We start from the raw sequence: 15,715 nt of genomic DNA, 5'->3' as shown, positions 1-15,715 counted from the left end.
TACAAACCCTGGCTCGGAAGCACCAAAAAACCCAAACGAGGGTTCTGTTCACGGTTAAAAATCCCAGGAGATCCGGCCACCCCTGCCGGAACTCCCCAACCACCATTCACTAGATTCAAAAGATACCAACACCAAAACAGAGGAGCCATATGCCAAAATGGATCCCAAAACCAATTTTTACCAACTCCCAGGACTCCCCCCAGCCGCCACAACAAGAGGCCCTTTGAACCCCTCAAAGGCCCGAGACCCCACCATTCCGAAGAAATATGGCCCATCCTGAATAGCGAGGGCCCAAAAGTCCATTCCTACCGCGATCAAATGGACCCCATCAGCCAACCAAAAAGTCCCTTCGCCTTTTTCCAGCTCAAAATGCCGCACCGCCACGCCTCCATTCCTGGCCACAAAACCGGACACCGCCCGATTAACCTTTAGCCGGGCTTTGTTAAACTTGTCCAATGACCTCATGTTCCTCCATCGTCTTCGTGGCACAATGGTCAAACCGGGGTACAGGACCCACAAACGCAAACAGTCCTGCTTAATGTCTTTTATCAAATCCCTAAAGGGTCGGGCACCCAAGTCATTACCCCCGACGTGCAACGCTAAAATATCTGGAGCCCTGTCCAACCGGACACTGTCATTAATTTCTTTTAAAACTCTCCGCCATACCAACCCCCTAAAACCCAACCAATGAATTACCGCCACCTCGATCAAAACCCAATTGCCTCCATTTGTTCCACACGTCGGCACGCTGCGCTCCCCAATGGATGTACGAATGGCCGGAGATCCACACCAACAAAGGAGGGGAACCTGAAAAAGCACAAAGCAGAAAACTCAAAATCAACACAACTGTACCAGCGTCCATACCGCCCACACCTGCCAAATGCACCTAAATTTACGGGTGCACGTAGCTCCAATATCTATCAGAACGCCACCTACCAATGCGCTGAATTGCCGGAATCCCCAATCCCCCAACGCTGCTTCCATTGCTGCCCCAATCCTGAAAGAGTGAGGAGCAAAACAATCCTCATCGAGACCCAGCAACCCAATTGCTTTTCTAAAAATCACCGTAAATTGATACTGGGACAACAAGGAACCATCCCTATGGCATAATAACGACCGGTCACGACTAGGCCGCAATTCCCAAAAATTCACCAAACAGGCAACCGGACACATAACCGACCCCGGCACCGAACCTAACACGATCCTGCTGCCCCTACCTTCCTGATCAGACTTAGACCGCCACAGCCACAACTCGACCCTGCCTGCAGATAAAAATACGTCGCGAGCCAACAAACCTCCCATAACATTCTTACTAGGTGAAACCAACTCACCAACCCGCAATGCCCCAAAAAAGGCTAAAGAAAAAGCTAACCGGAATAAACACAATTCAAAACCCGACACACAGCCCGAAGGCAAAACCCCGCCCAATCCTTCCAACAAGCTGAAAGACACGGGACGTCTGGCATCCATGCGCTGTGGCCGCCGCCAAAACCCCTTTACCGCTTGCTTCACCAGAAAGATCTTAGTTAAATCCGATTGACCACGTAATTTAAAACCGAATGCCAAAGCTGACATAGCACGTGACACCTTCGCAGGAGACCAACCCGCTGCAGCTCCCCGACTCAACCAAGACCACAACACCCCAGCTTGCTCCTGCTCACTCGGCCCACACCCAGCAGCCCGCAACAACTCCACCCAATCCAGCCAAGTAGCCTGGTAGGCCTCCCACGTTCTGGGAGCCAACGACTACTTGATCAACGCCTCTGCGTCTCGGACACCACAAGCCAAAGTTCTGCAGGGCATTCCAACCCAACGACCTCCACATCCGGAGCCAGTGACCGAAAACGTTCGAGATGTGAACGAGAGATTGCGTCAGCAATGGAATTATGAGCACCAGGACCATGCGTCGCAGTTACATGCGCGTTCAAATTCAAACACGATAAGACAAACTGTCTCAACACCCGCACAACAGGGGGTGACGAAGCTGACAGATTGTTTATCGCACAAACCACCCCCATGTCGCATTAAAAGCGAACACGCCTGTTCTGAAAAACCTGCTGCCACCAAGATAGGAAAAATTTCCAAAAATGCGATATTCCGAACCAAGCCAGAAGAAATCCACGTTGCTGCGCACCATTGCCCCTGAAAATATGCACCAAAGCCTGACCCCCCCCCCCGGCTGCGTCCGTAAACAAATCCAACGACTCGTTATCAACCACTCCCTCCTGTAACAACGACCAGCCATTATAGTTCTGCAAAAAACTACTCCACCCCGCCAAAGCCTCTTTATGCTCAGCTGACAAACGCACAAAATGATGAGGAGCATGAACTCCTGCAATAGCCATGGCCAATCGCCTAGAAAAAACCCTGCCCATAGGCATAACTCGACAAGCAAAATTTAGCTTTCCAAGGAGCGATTGCAACTCCTTTAATGCCAACTTACGCAAACGACAAGCCCTTGTCGATGGGCAACCTGAACTCCCACTGAATGGTGTCAATTACAATACCAACGAAAGATAAACACGTACTCGGGCCCTCCGTTTTACTCCAAAGCGATGCGCCACCCATTCAATTGTTCTTAAAATCGTTTTACAACGGTCAGTCCCAGCCGGGCCGACACACAAAAAGTCATCCAGATAATGAATGACAGAATCACAACCCGAAACATCATGAACCACCCACTCCAAAAAGGAACTAAACGCCTCGAACAACGCGCAGGATAGCGAACACCCCATAGGCAAACGCCTATCAACTAAGAAGCGATCCTCCCAAAAACAACCCAGCAGCTGAACGCTATCTGGATGAACCGGCAACAAACGGAAGGCGGATTCTATATCTGTCTTAGCTAGCAGAGCCCCTTTTCCGGATTTTTGAACCCATTCTACCGCCATGTCAAACGAAGCGTAAACCACCGAGCAAAGCCCAGGGTCAATCCCGTCATTAACCGACATACCTCTGGGATAAGACAGATGCTGAATCAAACGAAATTTCCCTTCCCCTTTTTTAGGCACAACCCCCAAAGGGGAAACTACCAAATCCAAAAAAGGCGGTGCCTCAAACGGGCCCGCCATCCAACCCAACACAACCTCCTTTTGCAACTTTTCGGAAACCACATCGGCGTGTAACAAAGTCGACCGCAAATTCTTCCTAACACAAGGAACATCAAACGGAGGAGCCAGGATTACAAAACCCTCTTGAAAACCCGACAACAATAACTCCGCTTTTTCCCTATCTGGATACCTACTTGGATAGAGGACCATCTTTTCCCAGCTCACCGGTGTCATCCCCATGGGTATTACCGCTTCCTGTCTTCCCTCTACCCTTTTTAAAACATTTTGCCGCCCCATGTGTGGAGCCGCTGCAATGGGAACACAAGTGTTTAAACTTGCAGTTAACCCCAAATCTACACTGACCTTCGTTAAACTGCCAGCAGACCCCCAATTCTGACCCCCTGCTTGACTAACGGAACTAGAGGACCCTGAGGCACCGGTCTGAAAACCCTGGCTGGAACTTCCGGCCCCTCCGTGAAAGGGATGGCCGAACTTGTACTGCGCCATCATTCGCAACCATAGCCCAATATCTTTCTGATCCTAGCGAATTGCCGGCCGAACCACTTTCCTCTGCCTGAACTGCTCGTCATACCTGAGCCACGCCTGACCACCATAAACCCTATGAGCCTCACTAATAGAATCCAAGTAACAGAACAAACCCGAGCAATTCTCGGGCGCCTTTTCTCCAATCACGCTAGCCAGAATGGCAAAGGCCTGCAGCCAGTTAGCAAACGTCTGAGGAATCAAGCGCCACCGCCGCTTTTCCTCATCCTCCTTCTTACCCTCATCCTTCTTCTTCTTATCCAAATTAAATTTCTCTAACGGAAATAATGAAAATATTTCAACATATTCATCCATTGCAATCTTTTCTTTAACTTCCTTTTTAAGATGCACCCTTAAAGGGCCCTCGAAACACACATAAACTTTGCCATGAGCCCTATCCTCTAAATGCACCCTACACTTTCTCCTTCTCCGTCTGCACTGAGACAGATATTGGTGCAGGCGCCGCTACTGGGGCCACCACTGCCCCAAAAGCCCCCTCTTGTGGGCTCAACCAAGCCCCTAAATGTCTGAGCGGCCATACCCTGCTCCAACCTGGATAACAAATCCTGCACGCTACCCAAAAGCTCACGAACCCCCCCTGAACCCGCATCGCCCGCGACCCTTTCGACACTACCAACCCCCCAACTACTCATGAAAGCGGGCGATGCCAAATTAGGTGTACAAAGACCCGACATAGACATATACTCACCGGGCTGCAAGGGATCTGTAGTCCCCCCCCCCCCCCCCCCCCCCAGACAAAGTGCTGGCATCCAGATGTCCCTGGCTCGCCGCGTCCACGAAAGATCCGCCCGAATCCAGCCGATGGTGAACCCCCCAGGAGGTCATCCTGCCAGGTACAGGCACGGCAGGTAGGGGGCCCAGACTCTGTCTTCCCGATGGGAACGGTGCCTGCGTGGATGAGCTGGCAGCGCACCAGCTCGTGTCTGCTCCCGCCGCCATTACGCTGTCCTGCCGACATGATGCAGGAGAGGTCCCTGCCGCTGAAGATAGAGCCAGCCCGGATCCGTCCAGCCTCGGGCCACCCGCCCCCACGTCACTTGCCGTAACTGCCATGCTCCCAGATGTGGCCGAGGCAGGCCACACGGCAGGAGCCTCACCGCTGCGGCCTACCGCTCAAACAGGCCCCAAGCGCTGCCCGGCGCGCCGAAGCCCCGCCCCCGCTGAACTGCAAGGTGTAGGCCTCGCCACCTCCGCTGAGCCCCGACCGGAAGATAGATTCCTCCCAGGCCGGGGCCGCACAGCCGCTGATCTTACTGGCGCCTGGCCTGGAGGGTCCCGGGAGGGGCTCCTGTGCCTTCGGGGGGCTCATGGACCAGAGTCAGGTGAAAGGCGCTCGGGAGGGCTGCGTCCTCCGAGACCACCGCTCCAGCGGCACCGCACTGCCGGTCGGAACGGCAGCGCCGGACGGCCCTGCACCATCCAACATGATGTGGGCCACCTGCGCCTGCAGCCAACCAGGGGGATGTAACGCTGCTGCCGCCCTGAGGCCCTCGAGGATCGCGGCCGCGCCAGACATTTCAGGTATGTCTGCTCGCAATCCTCAAAGAGCGGGAAGTGACAGATCCCTCCCCTATCTTCCCATAAACCCACTCAGGCCAGAACCTTCCCCCCGCTCATTACCATAATTCCTGCCCCTCTCCCCCCATTGTCATGCAGGCCTTCGCCTATGCCGTGGGGGGAGGGGTACGGCTTGCTCAGGCCTTTTCTAAACTAGCAAGCATCCTGACAGAGTTGATCATTGAGTAGTAAGGCAGTAGCAACCATTAGAGCTTCTACAGGCATTGTGCTCACCTGAGTGAGGTGTGTAGGACCAGTATCTGGATCAATCCTTCTTTTTTTTTTTTTTTAATATAAAGGTTTCTCTCCATGGTTTGCTGTGCTATTTTCCTACAGTATTTATCTAGTTTATATAACTACTAATGACATGCACATCTGCATTATACTAACAATGCTAGCTTTAGAATTTTTTTTATATTTTTTTTCAGCTTAGGCTGCCGTCACACTAGCAGTATTAGGTCAGTATTTTACATCAGTATTTGTAAGCCAAAACCAGGAGTGGGTGATAAATGCAGAAGTGGTGCATATGTTTCTATTAGAAGTTTCCTCTATTTGTTCCACTCCTGGTTTTGGCTTACAAATACTGATGTAAAATACTGACCAAATACTGCTAGTGTGACGGCAGCCTTAAAGAAATATGAAAATGCTTTTTTTGCTTTTATTTTCTGAAGGTCCAGGTTGTACTTAATATGACTTCTTCCTTCACAGCTACCGCCTAGCACCAAAATTTCATTTCCCAATCCAGTTTGATGATGTGTACAATGCAGCAAAGTTCTTTCTGCAGGAGAATGTTCTAGAAAAGTATTCTGTAGATCCTAATCGAGTAGCCGCGTCTGGAGACAGCGCTGGAGGAAATCTAGCTGCAGCTTTAGCACAAATGGTATGAATGTTAATATACGATTTGCCAATTTTTAGTCTCGAATATCTTTATACTGTGTATATTGTTCGTTTGTTCAGTTTTTTGTTTTTTTTGCCATGACCTTATGCACACTGAACAGTATTACTGATCTGTGTGGATCAAAGTAAGAAAATAATTAATCGATTTGAGGACCTTAAGTCGTATAGAAGTTTTCTCTTGGAGGTCACTGCAAATTTTTTTTAAAGAATCAGTATTTGATTTGGAATTTTGTTGTAGAAATTGATTGTTTTTAGCTTTAAATGGAAGATTTGAAATCAAAAGGTTTTGCTGATACTGCCCAATATAATGGGGAAGTCTGTCAGGGATTCTTAAAACTAATGGGTTGTCAGATCATCAAACTATCCCAAACTGCTAATATAGTGGTGTACATAAGGATTTCACATGTACAAAGGAGTCGGGTCTCCTCTGCCCTAGAAGGCTCCCTGATAGCTGCATTGCTGTTTGTACACTGCTGTGCAAACCACCTACTTTTTTCAAAGCACAAATCTTGTTGCTCCTTCCTTTCTGCACAGCTATCTTGTTTGTTTGTCCACACTTTTGACTTTTTTGTGCAGCAGTCCACTCCTATTGCTGCCTGCCATACATTGCTGAGATTACTGCAGGGAGATAGTAATTGTAGGACAGTCACTTTTTTTTTTTTCGTTACATCTCTTCAAGCCACTTTCTGCCACAGAAAATATACTCTAATACAGTGGCCCAGATTTATTCACTAGTCTCCCTGAAGAAAAAAAAAAATGCAGATGAAAATTGGCAAATCTGCATCAGTGGCAATCCTGTGTGTGGCATCTGTGTCTCATTTTCTGGCACAGAAAACATACAGTCTAACAGTGGGCCTGATTTCTTGCCAATTCTCCCACAAATAAAAAAATGTACTCATCCCTGGACGAAGCTACACGCGAAACGCGCGTCGGGTTGCTGCTACCACCGTTGGGTAATTATTATGGCTGCTAATTCCCCATTTGTTGTATCATTGCACATTTAGCATATATGAGTTGGAGCTTAGATGGGTTTCCATCCTATCATTCCTAGAGGTTTTTGCTCAGTTGCATGCACTTTTTAAGCCATCTGGTTACATCATAGACATAGGTTTAATACCATGTTTTTTTGCTGCGGGCACTGACTTCTATGCAGGAGAAAGCATTTTTTGGAGATTTCTTGAGGATGGCCCCAGTCTTCCTAGGAGTGTTTTTCCTATCATATACTTTGATATACTTTCTTGTAGCGTATTTTTTAACCAATTTTGGTTTACTATAGAGGATTTCCATTTTTCTAATTGCACTGCATATGCTCCAGGTGAATACTGTCTGATAGGACTAATTAGCATGCCGGTTTTTCTTCTTTTTTTTCTTCTTCTTTTTTCACTTTTGCGCGACATAGGCCTTTGCCATGTTTGATAGTAGTCTAGTACGCGCAGATTATCATATTTGGTGACTTTTTTTATGAATTATTTTTTCATTAATTATTTCTGTATATTTGGCATTCGCCTTATATTTTTCCTTACGGTGGTTATTTCTTTTGCATATTTTCTACCCCAGTTTTTATAAACTTGTTGTTCTGTATTTTGATATATGTTCTAATAAAATTTGACTAATTTTATGGCTATGTTGCTTCATATTTGCTTTCTCGGATGTTGGTTCTGCTAATATAGTGGTGTACATAAGGATTTCACATGTACAAAGGAGTCGGGTCTCCTCTTAGCACTAGTTCTGCTTCAGATTCTTCATTCATCTTTGTGTGATTGACAACCTGCATAACAGTCCTGCCGTGCAGGTGTGGTCAGAAGATCCAAGGCAGGACTAGTCAGGGGGAAGAGATGCTCACTGCAAAACCTTTCTGAAATGTTGGTCTGAATGTTAGGGTACCGTCACACTACGACCTGGCCGTGATCGTTGGTAAGTCGTAGTGTGGTCGCTGGAGAGCTGTCACACAGACAGCTCTCCAGCGACCAACGATGCCGAAGTCCCCGGTAACCAGGGTAAACATCGGGTTACTAAGCGCAGGACCGCGCTTAGTAACCCGATGTTTACCCTGGTTACCAGCGTAAAAAAAAACAAAAAGTACATACTTACATTCCGGTATCTGTCCCTTGCCGTCTGCTTCCCGCACTCACTGACTGCCGGCCATAAAGTGAAAGCACAGCGGTGACGTCACCGCTGTGCTCTGCTTTCACTTTACGGCCGGCAGTCAGTGAGTGCGGGAAGCAGACGGCAAGGGACCTGACGGACACCGGAATGTAAGTATGTACTGTTTGTTTTTTTTACATTTACGCTGGTAACTAGGGTAAACATCGGGTTACTAAGCGCGGCCCTGCACTTAGTAACCCGATGTTTACCCTGGTTACAAGCGAACGCATCGCTAGATCGGTGTCACACACACCGATCTAGCGATGACAGCGGGAGATCCAGCGACGAAAGAATGTTCCAAACGATCTGCTACGACGTACGATTCTCAGCAGGATCCCTGATCGCTGCTGCGTGTCAGACACAGCGATATCGCTGGAACGTCACGAATCATACCGTCGTAGCGATCAAAATGGCACACTGTGACGGTACCCTTATTCAACACCAAAAGAAAATGGACCTCCTAAGAATTAAAAAAAATAAATAAAATTAAAAAATAGGCCCCCATTCATGTCCTTGTATGCATGCTCCACGCCTCTGGGAGTAGTCGGGTGAATATTCATTACCTTAATGAGGTGGCACCCAAGCTAGGCCAGCTGCTGCTGGAAGCCAGTTTCTGTGGCTGTAGCTGTGCGCTCTATAAGGGAAATAAATATTCTGCCACTGCAGTGAACATTCATTTCTCTTTAGCAGCGGGCACAAGGCTTTGGCCGCAGCTGCCGGCTCCTTACTCTGTCAAATGCTGCTTTGCCGCTCACATTCCCCCCCGCTGTCTTTTTTGGGACAATGACTAGTGTATAATCCGAGGGGGTGTTTTCAGCACAAAAAAGGGCTGAAAAACTGCTTGTACACGAGTATGTTAATTTATTTTCCCTTTTGGCCCACTCTCTGCACCATTTTAAGTATTTTGACATTTTAACCACTTAATGACCCAGAGTATTTTTGTTTTTGTATTTTCACTCCCCTCCTTCCGAGAGCCATAACTTTTCTTATTTTTTCCATCAATATGGTCATGTGAGGGCTTATTTTTTGCGGGACGAGTTGCACTTTTGAACAACACCGTTGGCTTTAGTGTATATATACTTTTTATCACTACACTGTTGAGCGATCAGGTTAGTCTATTTTTTTTTTTGGCATTCTTCAATAGCCTCCTTGGGAGGCTATAAGCTGTCACAACTTAATCAGCTCAGATCACCCTTATGTAGCAGAATTACTGCATTGCTAGGAGTGCTAACCACAGCGTGGCGCTCATAGCAATCTGACAACCATAGAGGTCTCAAGGAGACCACTGGTTATGCACATGTGCCAATGACCCTCTGATCGCATGACGGGGGTCACCGCTGCACGCATTTCTGGCTGGAAGGACTTGTTAAATGACGCGGTCAATGATGCTGACAATCCAACACAATGGGCTACACTTTGAACACATTTTATAGGTGGTATAAACTTGTAAATAATTCATGAAATAATAAAGTGACGTTAAAACCAAGCACACCATTGCTTTCCATGTGAAATTCTCATAAGTTTGTGTCACATGACCCTCTTCCCACTAGAAAAAATAAAAGTTTGATCTAAAATAGCCGACTTCAAAATGGCTGCCATAGTCACCACTAGGATTGAGCGAAATGGGTCGGTCATTTTCATAAGTCGCCGACTTTTGGCAAAGTCGGGTTTAAACCCGACCCGATCCCTGTGTGGGGTCAGCCATGCGGTACACGACTTTCGCGCCAAAGTCGCGTTTCAATGACGCGAAAACCGCCATTTCTCAGCCAATGAAGGTGGACGCAGAGTGTGGGCAGCGTGATGACATAGGTCTCAGTCCCCACCATCTTAGAGAAGGGCATTGCAGTGATTGGCTTGCTTTATGCGGCGTCACAGGGGCTATAAAGGGGCGTTCCCGCCGACCGCCATCTTACTGCTGCTGATCTGAGCATAGGGAGAGGTTGCTGCCGCTTCGTCAGAAGCAGGGATAGCGTTAGGCAGGGTACATTAACCCCCAAACCGCTTGTGCTGTAGCGATTTCCACTGTCCAACACCACCTTTTGTTTGCAGGGACAGTGGAGGCTACATTTTTTTTTTTTTCCTCAGCGCTGTAGCTCGTTGGGCTGCCCTAGAAGGCTCCCTGATAGCTGCATTGCTGTTTGTACACTGCTGTGCAAACCACCTACTTTTTTCAAAGCACAAATCTTGTTGCTCCTTCCTTTCTGCACAGCTATCTTGTTTGTTTGTCCACACTTTTGACTTTTTTGTGCAGCAGTCCACTCCTATTGCTGCCTGCCGTACATTGCTGAGATTACTGCAGGGAGATAGTAATTGTAGGACAGTCACTTTTTTTTTTTTTTCGTTACATCTCTTCAAGCCACTTTCTGCCACAGAAAATATACTCTAATACAGTGGCCCAGATTTATTCACTAGTCTCCCTGAAGAAAAAAAAAAATGCAGATGAAAATTGGCAAATCTGCATCAGTGGCAATCCTGTGTGTGGCATCTGTGTCTCATTTTCTGGCACAGAAAACATACAGTCTAACAGTGGGCCTGATTTCTTGCCAATTCTCCCACAAATAAAAAAAAAAAAATAGTGGGAGATTAAGATTGGCAATTTTGCCCCAGTGCTGTGTGTGGCATCTGTCTCTAATTGTGTGCCACATTAAACCTAGTGTGTAATAGTGGGCCAGGTTTTTTTTTTTTTTTTTTTTTTAAATTATCCCAGAAAAAAAAAATAGTGGGAGATTAAGATTGGCAATTCTGCCTCATTCCCAGTGCTGTGTGGCATCTGTCTCTAATTTTGTGCCAGAGAACATATACTGTATAAGAGTGGGCCACATTTCTTCAATATTCTCCCAGAAAAATAAAAAGGGGGAGATTTTTATTGGTAGTGTCTGCATCAGCGTCAGTCCTGTTAGTGGCATATCTGTCTGCCACTGAAGCTGTGTCCTGTTATACATTGGGCCTGATTTTCCCTGCAGTCTCACCCACCTATAAAGGGATATATAAATCCAACAGAAGTTTGAGTTCACCTTGTAACTGGTTTTACAGTAACAAATACCGTTAGTTTGGTTACGTTTTGCAAACAATGAGGAAGTCTGGTGGAAGAGGTCGTGGCCCTGGGTGGTCATTGCCAGCTGGTAATGGTGGTGGAGCATCAGGTGGTCGTGGGAAAAACAAAATAGCACCTAAGTCTCGAGTTGTTGAGCCAGGTTTGTCGTCTGGCTACATAGGCCTCGAACGCTCCCTTTTCTGGGAGTAGGAAAACCGCTTTTAAAGCCGGAGCAGCAAGAGCAAGTTTTGGCTTTCCTTCCTGACTCAGCCTCTAGCTCTTTCGCCTCCTCTTCTGAAACTTCTAAATGTAAAAGCAGCGCGTCGTTAGTGGATGTTCACAGTCAGGGACAAGTCGCTTCCTTGTCGTCTTCACCAAGAACAACAGAGAAGGATGCGTCAGGCGACACAACGGGTTACTCCATGGAGCTCTTTACACATACCGTTCCTGGGTTAGAAAGTTAAACAGTTAACAGGCCATGCCCATTACAAGTTGAATCGGACATGGAGTGCACAGATGCACAGCCACAGCCAGATTACTATGCTGTTCCTTTGACTCAGACCAGAACATTGCCCTCGCAGTGTACTGATCCAGAATCAGACCCTGATGAGACTATGGTGCCCCGTCACGAAAGCTATACCACCGGCTTACACGGTGACACAGACGAAGTTGCACACGAGATAGAAGAGGAGGTCATAGATGACCCAGTTGTTGACCCCGATTGGCAGTCATTGGGGGAACAGTGTGTAGGCGGCAATAGCTCTGAAGGAGGAGCCGCAGCAGGCATCAACATCGCAACAGGTTCCATCAGCTGGGCCCGTATCTGGCCAAAAACGCGTGGCAAAACCAAAAACAAGTTGTAGGACAGCGAGGCCATCCGGTTAAAGAAGCTCAGTCTGCAATGCCTGAAAAGGTATCCGATAGTAGAAAGAGTGCAGTCTGGCATTTTTTTTAAACATCCAAATGATCAGCGCAAAGTCATCTGTCAAAAATGTTCAACTACCTTAAGCAGAGGTCAGAATCTTAAAAGTCTAAATACAAGTTACATGCGTAGACACTTAACCACCATGCATTTGCAAGCCTGGACTAGCTACCAAACGTCCCTTAAGGTTGTAGCACCCTCGGCAAATGAAGCTAGTCAGCAACGCTACATCCCTTCCCTCACTGTAAGCCCACCATTTCCCGCACCACCTGCAGTAAATGTGCAGGTTTCGTCGCCAGGCCAAAGCAGTAAGGGAATCACCAGGTTCGTAGTAGGAAACACTGCATGTAGGGAATCAGCAAGAATACCATCTCCAACCCTCTGTCTGCCATGTCCACCGGCACCCCCACTAGTTCCACGATCTGCAGCTCTCCAGTCCAGCTCACACTACATGAGACTCTCGTTAGGAAAAGGAAGTACTCATCCTCGCATCCGCGTACACAGGGTTTGAACGCACACATAGCTAGACTAATCTCGTTAGAGATGATGCCCTACCGGTTAGTTGAAAGCGAAGCTTTCAAAGCCCTGATGGACTACGCTGTACCACGCTACGAGCTACCCAGTCGACACTACTTTTCGAAAAAAGCCATCCCAGCCCTCCACCAGCATGTAAAAGACCGCATCGTCCATGCACTCAGGCAATCTGTGAGTACAAAGGTGCACCTGATAATAGATGCATGGCCAGGGACATTACGTGTCCATCATGACACTCTGGGTTAATGTGGTGGATGCAGGGTCCACAGGGGACAGCAAAATTGGGACAGTTCTGCCTAGCCCACGGTCTAGGAAACAGTTGGCTGTAGGCGTTCGTCCTCCTGCAGAAGCAAGAGCTCGTCCACAGACCGCAGTCGTACGAGCACTCCATCCGCAGCTGCCACTGTTGCACACGAGGTGTCCCATTATGGGACAGCTAGTGGCAAGCGTCAGCAGGCTGTATTGGCAATGAAGTGTTTGGGCGACAACACACACAGTTCTGTCCGAGTTCTTGCAGAAAGAAACTCAGTCATGGCTGGGCACTGTACATCTTGAGGCAGGCAAGGTAGTGAGTGATAACGGAAGGAATTTTATGGCTGCCATAGCCCTTTCCCAACTGAAACACATTCCTTGCCTGGCTCGCACCTTTAAACCTGGTGGTGCAGTGCTTCCTGAAAAGTTATCCGGGGTTACCCAACCTGCTCCTCAAAGTGCGCAGACTTTGCATGCATATCCGCCCTTTGCCCGTATACTCCAGCTGTATGCAGAACCATCAGCGGTCTTTGAACCTTCCCCAGCATTGCCTAATCATTGACGTTGCAACAAGGTGGAACTACACACTGCACATGCTTCAGAGACTGTGCGAACAGAGGCGTGCTGTTATGTATTTGTGGGAGGATACACATACACAGGCAGGCAGTAGGATGGCAGACATGGAGGTGTCAGGTGTGCAGTGGTCGAAGGTACAAGACATGTGTCAAGTCCTTCAGTGTTTTGAGGAATGCACACGGCTGGTTAGTGCAGACAACGCCATAATAAGCATGAACATCCCCCTAATGCGTCTGCTGATGCAAAGTTTGACGCACATAAAGGAGCAGGCGTTTGCATCCGAGGAAGAGGAAAGCCTTGATGACAGTCAGCCATTGTCTGGTAAGGGCAGTGTACAGGATGAGGTAGCGGGCGAAGAGGAGGAGGATGATGGGGATGAGTATTTTTTGAATGAGGAAGCTTCTCCGGGGCCAATAGAAACTGGTGGCATTGCAAGGCCGGGTTCAGGTTTTTTGAGGGAGACAAGTGACGTAGATTTGCCTGAAACTGCCCCTCAACCCAGCACAACCGCAGATTTGACAACTGGAACTTTGGCCCACATGGTGGATTATGCCTTACGTATCCTCAAAAGGGACCCACGCATTAATAAAATGATGACCGATGACGATTACTGGTTGGCCTGCCTACTTGATCCTCGCTATAAAGGCAAATTGCTAAATATCATGCCACATGAGAACCTCGAACAAATATTAGCAACCAAACAAGCAACTCTAGTAGACCGTTTGATTCAGGCATTCCCAGCACACAGCGCCGGTGATCGTTCTCACACGTGCTGCAGGGGGCAGCAGACCAGAGGTGTTAGAGGTGCACAAATCAGAAGTGGCGTTGGACAGAGGGGTTTTCTGACCAGGTTGTGGAGTGATTTCGCAATGACCGCAGACAGGACAGGTACTGCAGCATCAATTCAAAGTGACAGTAACCATACTGGACAAATGTTGTCTCCTAACTATTTTTCATCCCTTATCGATGTTCTCCCTCAACCGTCATTCTCATTTGATTACTGGGCATCCAAAATAGACACCTGGCCTGAATTGGCAGAATATGCCTTGCAGGAGCTTGCTTTCTCAGCAGCTAGTGTGCTATCAGAAAGAGTATTCAGTGCTGCTGGTTCAACATTGACCGAAAAAAGGACTCGTCTGGCTACCCAAAATGTTGATGATCTAACCTTCATTAAAATGAACCACTCATGGATTTCGAATTATTTTGCCCCACCTTTCCCAGCTGACACCTAGTTTTCCTATAAAAAGGTCTTGCTTGTGGACTGGTCTTACTGACTGTTCCAATCTCTTAATCTGCAGCAGCTGTTTGTCCAGCATACGACATGTTTACACCTCCCTAAATGCGCTAACTCCCCCCACGGGGCCGTGTTCTCGCCAATTGGCGCAAGCACCCGTGAGAGTGCCGTTTGTCTGAAGAGGTGGGTGTGCCCGCTTTTGGTCGATGGCACTGCCACTGGGTCCCTCATAGTACAATAAAGTGTCTCTGGCGGTGGCGCGCACCCAACGTCAGACACAGCATTGTAACATGAGGGGCCCTGGGCTTGTACCGCCGGCCACAAGTTTCCCCCCCAGCTCAAACACTGCTCTACCACTTGCACAATTATCTCACAGCTCCACCAATGTTTAGTCTATGCGCTGACATCCTTCAATGCCTGGCACTGACAATACCAATTTGTTGACATGTATGATGCTAGTTAAAATAGTCAGGGTCAGTGTCCTATATTGACACCAGTAAATACTTAGTGCCAAATTACTATGTCTGAAACTCAGCAGAGGAGCCCACCCCTCTACCTAAGTATGCCACCCTTTTGTTTTTTGGTTTTGTTGTTTTGCGAGACATTAACATCTATTTATTTTTTGGGAGTACTAACTGTGGCAGACACTCCTTCCAATCGTCCTCCGCTGACCACACCAATGCTGCCTGTGTACCCCTGCAAGATAAAAAAAAAATTAGGCTCAATGCAGTTAGTAGGCCTAAAATAATTCAAACTGCATTGAGCCTAATTTTTTTTATCTTGCAGGGGTACACAGGCAGCATTGGTGTGGTCAGCGGAGGACTATTTGAAGGAGGGACCGCAGACAGACTTAGTAGGCCTAAAATAATTCAAAGTCTGTTTGCGGTCCCTCCTTCCATTTGTCCTCCGCTGAGCACACCAATGCCGACCGTGTACCCATGTAACTTTAT

General features: G+C 47.8%; 1 protein-coding gene across 2 annotated transcripts in view; it reads left to right on the top strand.

The window, feature by feature from the left end:
• The window catches only part of LOC138638294 (arylacetamide deacetylase-like), a 168,904-nt gene that overhangs the window by 150,762 nt on the left and 2,427 nt on the right, over positions 1 to 15,715 (top strand). For both annotated transcript variants that reach the window (XM_069727496.1, XM_069727497.1), the window contains one exon: positions 5,880 to 6,051. In XM_069727496.1, coding sequence (XP_069583597.1) covers positions 5,880 to 6,051 — 172 coding nt within the window. The remainder of the gene's footprint in view (positions 1 to 5,879; positions 6,052 to 15,715) is intronic.

The sequence above is a fragment of the Ranitomeya imitator genome, chromosome 5 (genome assembly GCF_032444005.1).
Source record: "Ranitomeya imitator isolate aRanImi1 chromosome 5, aRanImi1.pri, whole genome shotgun sequence".
Classification (NCBI taxonomy): Eukaryota; Metazoa; Chordata; class Amphibia; order Anura; family Dendrobatidae; genus Ranitomeya; species Ranitomeya imitator.
This window is presented reverse-complemented; position numbering and strand designations above follow the sequence as displayed.